The following is a 13740-nucleotide window of genomic DNA, read 5'->3' as shown; positions in this document are numbered from 1 at the left end:
ATAAAGATTATAGGAACTTTCCATCCCATGAGATATCTTGTTATGTTGCTTCATTCTAAAAAATTTACGACTATTGTGGTAGATTTGTGGTCGTGGTGAAATAGTATTAAGTGGCATCGGTAACCAAGGCGTGCTAAGCAGTTTCACTTGCTTTCATTTGCAACTATATGACAGCTGATTTAAGTAAGAGATAGAGAACCGAAGTGGTTTTTTTTTTTGTATTGTATTGGTGTTTCAGGAGATCCTAATATGGCTGAAACAAACGCTCCCCTGTGAGGGAGTTAACAGGTGCGTGGCTGGATCTTCGAGGTTCGGGGAGCCCCCGCTTGTATTTCTCTCTCGCTCTCTGACTGGGCGTAGATCAGCTCTCCATTGCACTTCCTACGAGCGCGCTGTATTCAGCCTTCGGAGCTTCAGAGCCATGTCCAATTATTGTGATAGTTCAGCACGTAAAATTATTGTTTTAATGGATTAAAAGTTTGTGGCTAAATTTTCCTACTGCTTGACTTAATTGCTACCGCAAAATGACAGTCCAGGCGCCTAACCTCACAATTCACTGAGAGGTAAATTGGCAGAAATTTATAATCGTGCACTGATCTTATGTCAGATTTTGCACCTTTTTTTAAATGATGGCCTCAGTGTCGTACACTCATTGGTTGCAATAATCACGTCCACAGAACGCGGAAAGTTTCTTCAATGTGATCGAGTAAAATCTTAACTCGCAGGATTTAGAAATCGAAGGCTTCTCTTGATCGTGTGGCGACTCCTCTAATTTAACTTTATTTTTGTCGATTTTTCCTTAGTTCCCCATTGAGACTTTTGGTTGTCAGAGTTGTCAATTTATTTTTTTTAATTGTATCTGATATGGTGTCCTTTTTATGTGCTTATATGAAGGTTTGAACACTTTTCGTTTCTTACGCTTAAAAGACTTCAGCGTGGAAGCATATATCTAAATCAATTCGAACAATGCCATAATTCAAACCTTGTGTTTGAATTGTGACCTTGTGAGTTGTGTGACCTTGATGATTTAATTTGAAAAAAATTTGGTTTAAAGAGCCGTGCTTTTTATGCCTCAGATCGTCATTCAAGAAATATCCAAGAAAATCAATCGATGACATATAGTTATCATTATGCGACGAGTAACCATCGTCGTCACTTTCACGTCGTTGAGCTCCGGCGCTCTGCCTATTTAAGACGCCGCTCACATGACCGCTCATCAGTTGAGCGCGCGCTCTCGTCCTGTTCATGTACCTGTGCCACGAGCTGATGTGCCGTGCTTTGTTACTGTCCAATTACGACCTGAACATTACCGTTCTCCTGAGTTGTTATAAATTATTTAGAAAAAAGCTTCATCATGGTTGCCGAAGAAGGTAAATTTTCTACCTAAAATATCTATTTTAGTTGTTGAATCAAAATTGAATTTATTTTTATATTGAGTAAATTGGAATTTTTCTTGAATCTAGAATCGCTTGCACTGAAGAATGGGCGGCATTTTAAGAAATTTAACACAAATCATTCAAGGGCATGGTGACAAATATACCATTGCAATTTTTGTTGGTTTTCATATGCACATATTCGGAATGCCTTATCTACGGTTAATTAAATCACGTAATGCAATTTAATTCAACTGCCTCGTACTAGCTCATTTGATTGCGTCATGCGCTCGGAGTGAGCTATACAACTAAAGCCTGCCTGTAACATTTTAATGTTGGTACTTAATTTTCTGTTGCAGCGCCAGCAAGTATTGTTCGGTAGGAGCTGAGCGCCGCTGTGTATGTCTTACGAATTGCACTGCTCTTTGCAGTCGCTCAGTTCTACGTTAGACACTTATAGACATACCTTCTTTGGGCTCAATATTTTGCTACAATTTTACCTTGTATATGGAAAAAACTTCCATCAGGTATCTTTACAGATATTTTATCCTTCATCTAACGTTCTATGCAGTATTGATAATTTACTCGCTATTAAAGTGAATGGAAAAGATTTATCTGGTAGTTTTATCAGCACAAATGTTACCATTACTAAAGATCGAACTAGAAATGGCGTGTTCTCCTATATAATATGGCTTTAGATAGCATACTACCGTGTGTTCAGCCGTATAGTTGGAAAATTCCTGTAGAATATCAATCAATCTTTTGAGTCTCAACCATTGACCACAGCTCTATAAACATAAATAATTTGAATCGCATTTTTAGTGCAATTTTTTTCCTTTTTCCTGAAGCTTCCACAGTTTTTATAACTACCGTCGCAGCGATTCTGTTAATGATCTTTTTAAGAGAATGCTCATATTGTACCGATTTATCGAATTAAATATTGCTCTCCTGTCTCCTATCATTCCTAAAGTTTCACCATGGGGGGTTTCATCATCGTGTACCTGGCTTCTCCTTCTTGGCGGAGGCTAGGTTAGGTTGTTGTAAGGACAAAGGAGGGAGTATGTTTCACTACAGGGGTGTGGAGGGCAGCGAAGAACACGTAGGGGGGCAGGGGTGTTGATTGCGTGCAGGTAGGCGAGATCTTATGGCGGGCGGTAGTTCCCCGAGCGCTGCGTGTACGACCCTCAACCAGCGGCAGCTCGTACAGTGTCTCCTTGTTGCCGCCAGGGATTTGCATGTGGTCGTTTTTTGTTCCAGTGCCTTGACAGATGTGTTGTAACTGTTCTCTTGCATTCTCGGATTGATTTGGTCTTGATCAGTTATTTATGATGTTGTGAATTCGCTAATGAGTATAAGTAGTGGAGTTTCGGCCTTGACTCAGTCGGACATGAAATTCTATCGCGAAGTTAGTTTCATATATTTTACTGGAAAATTGTTTTGAGAAGTTGAAAATTGTTTGAGTTTCTTTGTATTTAAGTACATTAAACTATTTATGAAATGATTAGGTAAATCGTTATGTACCTGCCATGGCAATTAAATCATTTTAATTGAAACAAGGTTATTCCGTTCAGTGCGAATAGACAGAGTGATTATTTTAAGAGTAGCGAGCTTCGCGTTCAGCTAATGCTGCTCTCGAACTGCTCGTCAATGAACGCACTCGCCAGCGTCTTTTTGCTCTAAACTTTTTTTGTGCGCGGCGCGTCCATTGTTCCGGCGCGCGGGGACTCCCCCGCGCCTGACTTTCTCCGCGCGCCTTCGCCTTCTGCGCACTCGCCTGCATGAGCGGCGCGCGCATGCAAATGTTGCAAATAATCGCAAACTTTTGAGTAATTAATAGTAAATTAGTTACCTCATTGACATAAATGGTTTGAGTGCACATAAAAAGAACACAAACTGGGAATAATGATGATTTTTATTATCATTAGTGCAGCGTGTTATTAGTTGTATTGAAGACTCCTATTATTAATGACCAGCAATATGAATTAATTTCTCTCTGTAATCACAAATTGTGATTGATGCGAATAGTTTTGATTAGTGTCATGCCAGTGCTTCAACGCCTAACCGCTTTGACTGTTCAAGTCAGCGACTCGGTATCACGTAGGTACCTACTGTACTCTAGACTGATAATGATAGATGTCACACGCGCGATTATTGTGGACTGTCAGTTTATATCAGAGTGTCGCAGTGAAAGGTCGCGAGGCTGTTGTGCAAATTTACTGAATTGCGTCTGTTTACAAGTGGCGTTGTAGTTCAGTTGGTGTTATGTTGTGAAATTTTGTTATACCGCATTTGTGCGTAGTTGTACCTTTCACGAGTTTGCAAGAGCTAATCATAACCGTGCGGTATTTCACATATTTTTTCCGAGGTTTTTACAAATATTTTTTTCTCAAGATCCATCCTCGGCACGTCAAGATGTTTTCCTACGATATGATTGCTTACATTTATCCTCGTGCCTTTGCAGCCTCAAGAGGCTTTAAGCTCACTCATCACGGGTGGACCTCGTCCTTGTCGTCGACATCGTCACAAGCTTCTACTCGTACTCCTCGATCACTTCTCCGCCGTCATGAAGTCCACTCGCCGCAGTACGCTCATGGATCACGGCTGAGTTCTGTTCATTGTCAATCCTCTGATCCTGCTGACGAACCAGACGAGTCCCAGGGCCTCTGGTCTTCAGTGGAAGACTTGGCCGGCCTCTCCCACGAGGACGCGCCCAACTCCCACACATTCAGGAGATCCTACAGACCATCTTCGTCCTCTCGCCTCAAAGCTCACGCTGTTCCCAACCACTCCTCGGCTAATATTACCAACTCCAGAGCCCGCCGTAGTACCAGGAACTCCAGTCGCAGAAATCGCAGCAAGAACTCGAATGCTTTGCATATGAAAGCCGTCGATCAGTTCATCGCAGAAGCTCAAGCCCGCGACATAAATTCTGAGGATCTCGTAAGCTGTGCTACCGCCCTCATCAACGAGAGGCTCCAGGCAATTAAGAACGAAGAACTTGTACTCGACTGGAGCAGCCCTGCTGATTTCGCTGACGAGTCGGTCCCTAAGGTGAGCTGATCAAATATAGCTTAATAGGGCTGAGATTATTTTTTATACGATTGAATGGAATTAAGAGGAATAAAACCGTCAATACTCACTCGCGTGAAAGTACTAGATGGAATCTGTGATGTGAGAGCCAGAAACCAATATTTTTAAATCACTTTGTATTGGTAAGATAGAATTCATTTCAATTTTTTATACCTACAAATAAAATATTTTGCAGATTCTCGCCTGTGAAGAGTCGCTCCCTGCTGAGCCAATCCGTGCGTCGTTGCCATCTGACGTTCAGTCTCGCAACTGCACCAACGCTCGTGGCATCCCAGCGGCAGCGTTCCCCCCCTCCCTCATAAAGTGGCCTGGACTCAACAGCAACAAACAAAAGCGCCTAGTCGAGATAAAGAAGCAGGTCAGTATGAATGAATCATTGTTAAATAAGTTTATTTACAAAACATAGATTGCAAATGCAAAGCAGTTACAGCCCGACATCGGCACTTTTTTCTTGTTAAATAGCTCCTAGTGTCTCAAGCAGCCCATTCGAGGGCAATATTGTCTACAATTCCTCCTATTGATAGGAATCATGTTCAAAATGTGAAATTTGTACTACCACTCTACTAAAATGGTTCTTACTTGCAGGTGAAATTCCTAAGCAATATCATCAAAATGACCATCGAAGGCTCACAAGAGCTACAGCAGTCCGGGGGCCTCGGGGGTGCCATACCGGCGCCCTTCTCACCTTTCGTGGACGTGTCGTGCATCCCGTCGTCCGCCCTCACGCACGCGTCCGCTGATGCTGCATACCTGCCGTCCATTGAGGAGCTCAATGAACTCCTCTTGAGCGGCAAAGAAAAAGAGGTTAGTCGAAGTGACGTCGTTTAGGGTATGATTTTGTCTTTGTTTTAGCGCTCTGTAACAAATATACGTTCTCAGACAGCATTGTGAGACAAATTGAAACTAGGAAAATTATAGCTTGGTTCCAATATCCTGTACAGCAGGTTAATAAAATATTGCATAATATATAATAGGTATAGGTCGTATGGACGCTGTACCGTACCTATATGATCTGCACATGATAACGAGCTTGTTGAATAACAACATTATCACTCAAAAATTAGAACTTATTTTAGCCTGTGATTGCTGCACAGGGTTCCGGTATAAATGTTGTGTAAAATATCTTGTAATGCAAAATGTCAGTGTCAAGTAATTTAAATAGTGTAATATAATCTGTTGATCATGAAAATATGCCGCTTTACCATCACGTATTGTTATCCGAACAGGCGAAGTCTTTGATGCGCGGCGCTGGTGGCTCAGTGACGTGCCCAGCTCGGCCCGCCCTCTGGAAGGAGCTCTGCAAGCGACAAACTTCCGAGCAGTTCTCCGACTCGTTCTATTACGACACTCTCTTGCAAATTTACGGTACCAAAGGTGAACACTTGTGTACCTTGTCCTACTTTGGTTTAACTCTTCGTTATTTTCGGGTCTTCTACTCTTCAATGCATGTGATTCTTCCTGACTTCTCATCCCTTTTTATGCCAATTCTTACTTTCTGGGAGTTTTTTTCCCCTAGTAGCGACCTCACTGACGATGCTCGACATATGTAGCATATTTTTTGGCATTTTAATGAAATTTTCATTTTTATAAGCCTCATTTTTTAACTTGTGTTGATATTCCCAAGCTTTCACATCTAGAAATTCGCGGTTGAAGACAATTCTTTCTTATAGTTGACCCTTGAATTGATTTTGCTAACACTTGCATTTTTAGCGCAATATATAATTTCCATTATCTTTGTCTGATATTTCAAATGGTTGTTTCATGACTTGCATTATACAATTTCTGCAATAAATGTTTCAGAACTAAACGAGTGCCAAGTGGTGCTGCCCATGTTCGTGGACCAGAAGCATCTTGGCAGGGCCCTCAATAGCGATGGTGTAGCGGCGTGCGCTCGCGTCATCTCTGTTCTTGCTTATTATTATCCTCCCATCACCCACGCTCCTCTGCTGTACCCTCTCACCGCTACCCTCCTCCTCTACATGAAAGGTGTGTGCCATGTAGAGTTACCTGCCTTAAATGTGAATTGGTGAATTTTCTCGGTTATTAACTGTATCACTCAGATTTGAGTGTATGAACCTTCACGATACCGAAAATGAAGCAAGTTTTCAAATATTTTTGGCGTTTCTGAGGCTACGGTAGACAATTTCGATAAGTTTTTGCGTCATTTTTCTCAACAGAATCAGACGTGTACAACAGCCTGTCAGCGTTGGTGTGCAGTGCTAAAGTAACCTTCGCTACCCAAACAAAAATCGCCCATGAAGTTGGCTGGAGGACCACCCTCGTGTTGGCCCGCAAACATGTCGTGAGTTTCATTACCTCACTTCTTGTGTGGTGGCCATGTATTGTAAACAATAGATTTGCTTCCTTTCAAATCAATTGTCAATATTTTAAACTGACTCATGATTAGATTGTCCTTTAATATCTCTATTGTTTAGCTGATTATTAGTTTTTCTCTCCAGCAATTTATTCGCAAAGATCTGTGCAACTACACTCGAATATTCATGGCATTTGATATTAACAATAACCTGACATTTCGGTACAGATTTCGTGGCTAAACTAACTGTTCTATCTTCAGGGCGCCGCATTCTCAACCTTGGAGAAATTCGGCATTGACTCCAAACAAGTGGAAGTCGCTTTCCAGAACTGGCTTTGGTGGATCTTTGAAGGCCTTCCACTGCCACACTTGGTGAGCTTCTTATGGTCACTTCCTAAGATATTAGTTTGTTGCTTTACACAATACCTTCTATTCTATGATTATGATGAATGGGCGCTTTTTTGAGGGAATCGTTGTAGTATGTCAGTTTCTTACCTGATCAGAATTTAAACTGCTTGGATTCATCATCCACAAATAATTAATCCCCTTCCAAGTTAGACTTTTTCATTAAAGATTCTTGCAAATTTCTTGTCATCAAATGAAATCTTTCCCCTTCTCTTTATCGTATAAACTTTTAATTTTAACACAATCACCATACTAGTTGCCTTTACTGGCGCAATCATTTAATCTGTTTTAGTGTTGAGATAATTGAGATATTCTAAACATAAAAATATATTTTGAAACATTGTAATGAGAAATTAATTCGTAACAGATACGTGTTGTTGATTGCTTTCTGCTGGAGGGGTGGAAGGTGCTAATGAGAGTCGCCCTCGCCATCTTCCACATGTTCATGCGTCAGGTGACGCGTGATCCTTCCACTGCTGCCGCCCTCTCCACCAGGGGCTTCAACGAGGCCCTGCTACGATACTGCCACGCCATTACAGTCAGTATTAACTCGGGCAGATTAGTCCCTGTAGGAGTTATTCTCTTTAAATTCGCTATTTTCTTATCTGCGTAGTGATTCCATAAAATCTATCGAGTTGTATGCTTCTGATGACGTCTAAGGTGCTTGCTTACTTGTTGTTCGCAGAGGATTTGAAGAAAGTTGGGAAATCAAATTTTCGATTCAGAGTGACCTGACATACGCGTATTCAATTTTTACTTTTTTTTGTTTGTAGTTTTTAATTACTGTGCGATCTATTACACAATTGTTTGATTGAATCGTCCGTAATGCTGTTTTCCAGTTTAATTAAGAGACGGAAGTAGGCTTTTCTGTGCTCTTTAATTTTCATCATTGATTTTTAAATTATTGTGTATAATCACCTACATTTTCATGAGAATCCTGTTTTTATTCCTAACATGATTGTAGACCAAGGAATTTTTCTGAAGAAACTCGGTAAATTCAATACCAGAAATCCTCATACATGAATTTCCACACGCAGGCATCACCAGCTAAACTTTTGAAGACTGCGTTCGGCATTCGCGCTCTGAGCAAAGCAGAGATTCAGAAAGTGATGTTAAAGACAGAACACAGCCTCAAGCGCCACGGCACGGTCTCAGAGACTGCTGAGGGCGCGACCAGCACCCACGAGAACATGACTGGCATGAACAGAGCCGTGTCTCTGGAGGGGCTCCCAAATGCCTCCTCGCAGGCTGATGTTCAGATGGTCTCCCGCACGCTTAACCTCAAGGAGGTGAGGAACTGAGCAAGATTCTTTGTACTCGAGGAGCCTGCGGGTTACCTCTCTCGGTCATAAAAATACGGGGTCTTGTTTAACGGTCAAACCGGATTCTTAAATACCTTACTATGTTATTACTTCATTAATTATTAAGATCCAGGAGATACTTCTTCTTTCGTTACTGAAATGGGTATCTAAACAGACGCATGTGGTATTGTAGTACTAACTTCCCGGATGCAGAATAAGGCAGAATTTTAACTTTGATGCAGCGGTCAGAATACCTCATTGGTGTTGGACTAACTTGCACAACTTTTCTTCCTTTCATTTCCGTGGGACAGATGAGGTATGATTTTTAATGCTCTAATTTTAAAGTGAAAGTCTTAATTCAATCACTTCATTCATTCTTTCTCACATTATTAGTTCGTTCGCTATTTGTGCCGTCTTTTCGATATGTCGCGTAATTAGTGGCTTTCATATTCTTTACGCCTCGATGATTCCTACCATTTCAATTATGCACTTCTCAATACTCTTCATTTGTCTTGGTCATACTTTTTATAGTTACTTATCTCATCCGAACTTGTAGCGCCATAATTATTCGGTTGAGGTTATGCGATTCACAGTGCAAGATATGCGAGCTGAATTGTTGTGTGCTGAGCATACCCTTATCTGTGATCGCGTTCATGAATATAACCTCTTTTCACGTGACAAGATTCAGGCCTGTTCTTGATACATCAGTTAACCCTCTGCTATTAAGGATGAAATTTTATCATGAAATCAACTAGTGACATTTCATATCGGCATTTGAGTAATTGACATCTGTGATCTCGTTTCACCAATTACTTGGGGTACCGTAATCTCCAAAAAAAAATCATTACCGCTACGATACATACTTCAGTTTGATTTAATTGATCTTCATGTTGACGTATGAATGCATGTTCTCTGGTTATTGTACCAGCCTCTTCTGTTCCAGTTTAGTATTTCACACTAATAATTCATCTCCTGATATTAGACGTTATTCATGCAACGTTATTGCTCTCTTTCTTGTATGCTGCTAAGGGAACGCCACAGGCCCCCCGTACGCGGGCGCTGGGAGACTTCCCTATCCGCCACTTGGTGTCTAAAATTGCTAGTATGGACGAGGTTTGTCCGAGTGTCTTGCTTCGCCCATTGTTTCTGTACAGACGCAAAACATAATTTAGGTGTTACCATCCACACGTTCATGTGTATAATAAGTTATTAACACATGAAATCTCAATTTGCTCGAATAATATTCTTAAATTTTCAACCACTAAATATCTGCTTGTCATGACATTGGTACCTTATTGTTAACTAGGTGCGGTACGAAGTGTTTATTTAAACAATCTACAATGCAATGGTATAAATCGTAAATTTTTAAGTTTTTTCTTGTAAGCAAGCAGTTCGGCATGGAGTCTTCGTGTTGCTTTGCACTCAATTGTGTTTATAGTAGCACTTTTGTTTGCGCGTTCTGATATTCCTGACATTAATTTAGTTTGATCCTAACTTTGGTTTCGGTTTGTTTGCTCCTCAGCCTCTACTTCTATCTGTACTTGAAGGCTTTTTCTACTTCTTGCATACTAAGTAGTTCTGAAATGTTTCCTACTTCTCTTTTAGTATGTATATTTTTAAGAGAATCTGTACTTGAAGGTTTCTTTTTTCTAATTCCTGCATACTAAGTTCTGAAATATTTCCTACTTCTCTTTTAGTATGTATATTTTTAAATGGAATGTATATACCTTGCTGCGTATTTTTACTATGCGCATTAAGTGTGTGATTATGTTCCACTTTAAAATGTGAAAAGTTGAATTTTGTCTCTAACACGTTATTTGAAAATTTAAGAGAATTGAGCTGCTTATTGGGGATCCCAATATGGAATTTGACATTTTCATGTCATGATATAAAAGTCTTCATTCACCTATCTTTTCTAAAACTCAAGTTCTCCTTTCCTGACAAATCTTTAAATTCACTATTCGTCTTCTTAGTTAGAGCAAACGAAATTCGATGAAAATTAAGTTTGAACTATTATTTTCAGTTATTGACGATTTGGAACTGGATACCTGTGCGCATGACCATGTACCAGCCTAGCCTCCTCTACACCACTGAAGAACATGGCTCGTCCTTAACTACTTTCTATCAGGTAATCCTAAACTTTGTCTATTTTTATGATATCGTGAATCTGTGGTCGTTCATTTTACTTCGTTGTTTTCACTTTTTACCTTTTTTGTGCCTTTTCCTGTTGAATTCACATATTCACACTAACCAATATTTTGATCTTAGGGCAACTTATAACCATAGATTTAGTTAGTTTTCAATTCTAAGGTTTGTCTGTTCTATCACAGCGAGTTGAAAACCACGAACCAACAATACTGTTGGTACGAACCACCTGCGACCACGTGTTTGGAGCTTACTGTTCTGTGGCTTGGAATAACCGCAACAAGCGCGACGAGTTCGGCAACAAACAAACGTACTACGGCACCGGGGAGACATTCCTATTTAGTCTACGGCCCGTGCCCGCCAAGCATCAGTGGGTGGGCATCACCCAGCAGAAACACAACGCGGCGCTCTCGAGCGTCCAGCATTCTGCTGAGCTTTTCATGCACGGCGACGAGGACATGATCACCGTTGGTGGCGGGTAAGCGCTTACTGGCTACCAGAAAATTTTTCCTTAGGATTCGAACGATAGACCAATTCTCTTCTGAGCATGATAGTTGCAATTTTGAGATCTTCATTGTTCAGTATGAATTGTTATACTTTGATCCTTCCGTTTTATGTTGGAGGAACCTTTTTTTAAAGGATTGTAATGGGACAGTGCTTTTAAACTTGTATCTTGTTTTAGCTACCAACTGATGAGTGTTCTTTTGTGCAGCGATGGTCAAGGTCTATTCTTGGACCACGAGTTGCAGTTCGGCAAAACTGAAAAGTGCCTGACGTTCGACAATCCTCCGCTCTGCCCCACCGGCGACTTCGAGATCAAAGTAGTGGAAGTTTATGGCATTGACGTCACCAATGCATAAATCATTTCACGCACATTATTCTGATTGTATACATTACATAAAATATATTTAAGTTATTTATTTGAAAAACTATTGAGTAAAGTAGTCTTAATGAATGAATTTGTTTCCAGTGAAAGGAAAGAAAAAATTTTTGTATCCACATTAGTATTTGACTGAACACATCCATAACTTCTGTTATATTCTTCGACTTATTGTTAGCTGAACAATTTCTAAGTCACGGTTAAACGGAGAATTATGTTGGAATACTTACTTTATAAGTAAGAAATGTTCACGAATCCCCTTTGGACAAAATAGTTTCTAACCACTTTAGATGTTGACATAGTTAGAAATGCAGCTCACCAGACAGTGTTGTGAATCAGTTTCGTCACGTGTGTAGCTCAATAGGAACCTCGTGTCTATAGAGTGAACTAGTTTATAGTGACGTGAGCCTTCAATAATATTTAGGCAACTACTTGAAGTCGGCGATTATTTGATAAGCTGAAAAAAATTCGGCATTATGCAAGCGATAGCTTAAGAGCAATAAACGACGAAGTTACGTACGAATTACTGACAGCGAATCATGTTTTAATGTCTAAATGAGTTTATTTAGAACTGACAGTAAGCAGCTTGACCCTGCAGCTGTGAGATGGTGTTGACTAGCTATCCATGTCTTGTCTAGCTTTTATTGTTCCATGTTGTTAACTTGTATCATCTGTTGATATCGCCATGTGTTCATTCTGCTGTGTCCTCGTACTTGGATTGCCTGGACAATTTTTACTCATTTATGTCCCATGAATTTTAGCGATAATAGTTATCCAGTAAAGCTCACCTGGCTTATTCTTGTGAAAACTGGAGATGCGTTCCGACTAAAATCACATGTTCTTGTGTAATTTTATATTGGGATTAAATATTAGTGAGCTCTGATTTGGCTCACGTGAGTGAAGAGAAATGCGCTTCAAAGAATCTCATTGAATTTGAATTATGAATTGTAAAAATAAAGCTTCATTTCAAATTTGTAGCATAACGATATTCAAGCGGAATATTTTTTATCAAAAAATTTGCTTGATTGTATTAAAGTTGATGCCTCTCGTGCTTTAGTCAGTGGATTCAGGCTCTGGTCTGGATTTTTTTCGTGTTTCAGGGTTTATAGTGTTATACGTGCGTAGTTAGTAATGTTTTATGCTGTTTATCGATTACTTTGATCGCATAGAATGCTAGTGTTTTTTTAAATAAGTGAACTTGGGCTTAACTTGCTTGAATATTTTGTAGATATTTGTTTTACATTCCAGTTCCTAAGTTAGTTATTATTTATGTTTTACGTTAAGAGCCACGTTGTACAAAGGTTACGTTGGATCTGTTATGTTAACAGCATTTTGTTTGTTTCTGGCGTCGAGCGCTTCTGAGTGCTGAAGGAGGCCAGTATTTTTGTTTAATAAATCTTAGTCCGACTTTTTATCTTCCTGTCCCATTTTAATCGTGTATCCTGCGAATAGGCAAGCTAGACGAATCTTTCCTCGACTTCTTATGTCTTCGAACGAACCTCTTCTTTCATTTCGGAGTTGATGATTTCAGACATTAACTTGCACCCTGGGCTTATTTTTGCCATAATGCATTTCTATTCTTGAAGCATATTAGTTCTAAGATGGGTCGCATTGACAAAAATAAGAGTTTCCAACTCCATCTCAGCCACCGCTGCTTTTTAATCTAAGCCCATAAATCAGCAGATAAATGAAATGCTACGTGTATTAAAGCGATTTGTTCTAGTAGATAGTTTCTGAAAGGACTCGTCTAAATTAAGTTTCAGTTGGTCTTTCTGTCGCTTTCTACGACGTCGCCAGCTCCATACCATCTAATAATGTGCTGCGCTGGCAAAATTTTATAATAGGGATTCAGGTTAGGGTTCTCTTCAGGCTCGCTAGCACGATTCAATGTGTGGCTGCAAGTACGGCGTTTATGGCGTCAGTCGCCGCAACGCGGGAGGCGATCTCCCTGCGGAGGGACCGCTTAGTCTCTCCGTAGGCACCGGCAGGCATCATGCCATTACCAAAGAATGGTGTGACCATGTGACCGAACCTCGACTGAATGGAGGCTTTCATGTGGCGGTCCCCAGGGGGGCAGAAACGATACGAAATGAGGTATGGGAGGGCTGGAGGGCGCTGGCGAGGAACTGGGCACAAGCCAGATCCAGATGCGCGGCTAATGGGAGGACGCCGGTCTCCTGGTGAAGATGGGAGATCGGGGCCATTTTGAGGCAGCCGGTGGCTAGTCTCAGT

At 40.5% G+C, this 13740-nt stretch overlaps 1 protein-coding gene across 4 annotated transcripts; it reads left to right on the top strand.

Annotated features, from left to right (window-relative positions):
• Positions 1–1229: 1229 nt before the first annotated feature.
• On the top strand, positions 1230–11572 carry LOC108666579 (GTPase-activating protein skywalker). Of its 4 annotated transcripts, XM_018153485.2 has the most exons (14): positions 1230–1370; positions 3835–4424; positions 4639–4821; positions 5049–5267; positions 5690–5837; positions 6264–6449; positions 6641–6765; positions 7039–7149; positions 7550–7720; positions 8220–8471; positions 9513–9596; positions 10507–10611; positions 10814–11106; positions 11341–11572. In XM_018153485.2, the coding sequence occupies exons 1-14, from the start codon at positions 1355–1357 to the stop codon at positions 11486–11488; spliced, it is 2631 nt and encodes an 876-aa protein (XP_018008974.1). In that variant the 5' UTR covers positions 1230–1354; the 3' UTR covers positions 11489–11572. The 4 variants fall into 4 exon arrangements, with proteins under 4 accessions (XP_018008974.1, XP_018008975.2, XP_047736312.1 ...); XM_018153486.2 differs by lacking the exon at positions 1230–1370 and having other exon boundaries at positions 3568–4424; positions 5690–5828; XM_047880356.1 differs by lacking the exon at positions 1230–1370 and having other exon boundaries at positions 3569–4424.
• Positions 11573–13740: the final 2168 nt, after the last annotated feature.

The sequence above is a fragment of the Hyalella azteca genome, unplaced genomic scaffold, assembly GCF_000764305.2.
Source record: "Hyalella azteca isolate HAZT.00-mixed unplaced genomic scaffold, Hazt_2.0.2 contig5294, whole genome shotgun sequence".
NCBI classification, from domain to species: Eukaryota; Metazoa; Arthropoda; class Malacostraca; order Amphipoda; family Hyalellidae; genus Hyalella; species Hyalella azteca.
The sequence above is the reverse complement of the archived record's forward strand: the minus strand, read 5'-3'. Positions and strand labels throughout refer to the sequence as shown.

Excerpts from the sequence above, each read along its gene's own strand:
- LOC108666579 (XM_047880356.1), top strand. The coding sequence starts at position 3,786 with ATGTTTTCCTACGATATGATTGCTTACATTTATCCTCGTGCCTTTGCA. Across the intron at positions 5,268-5,689 it reads TGAGCGGCAAAGAAAAAGAG|GCGAAGTCTTTGATGCGCGG; the intron begins GTTAGTCGAAGT and ends TTATCCGAACAG. Across the intron at positions 9,597-10,506 it reads AAATTGCTAGTATGGACGAG|TTATTGACGATTTGGAACTG; the intron begins GTTTGTCCGAGT and ends TATTATTTTCAG.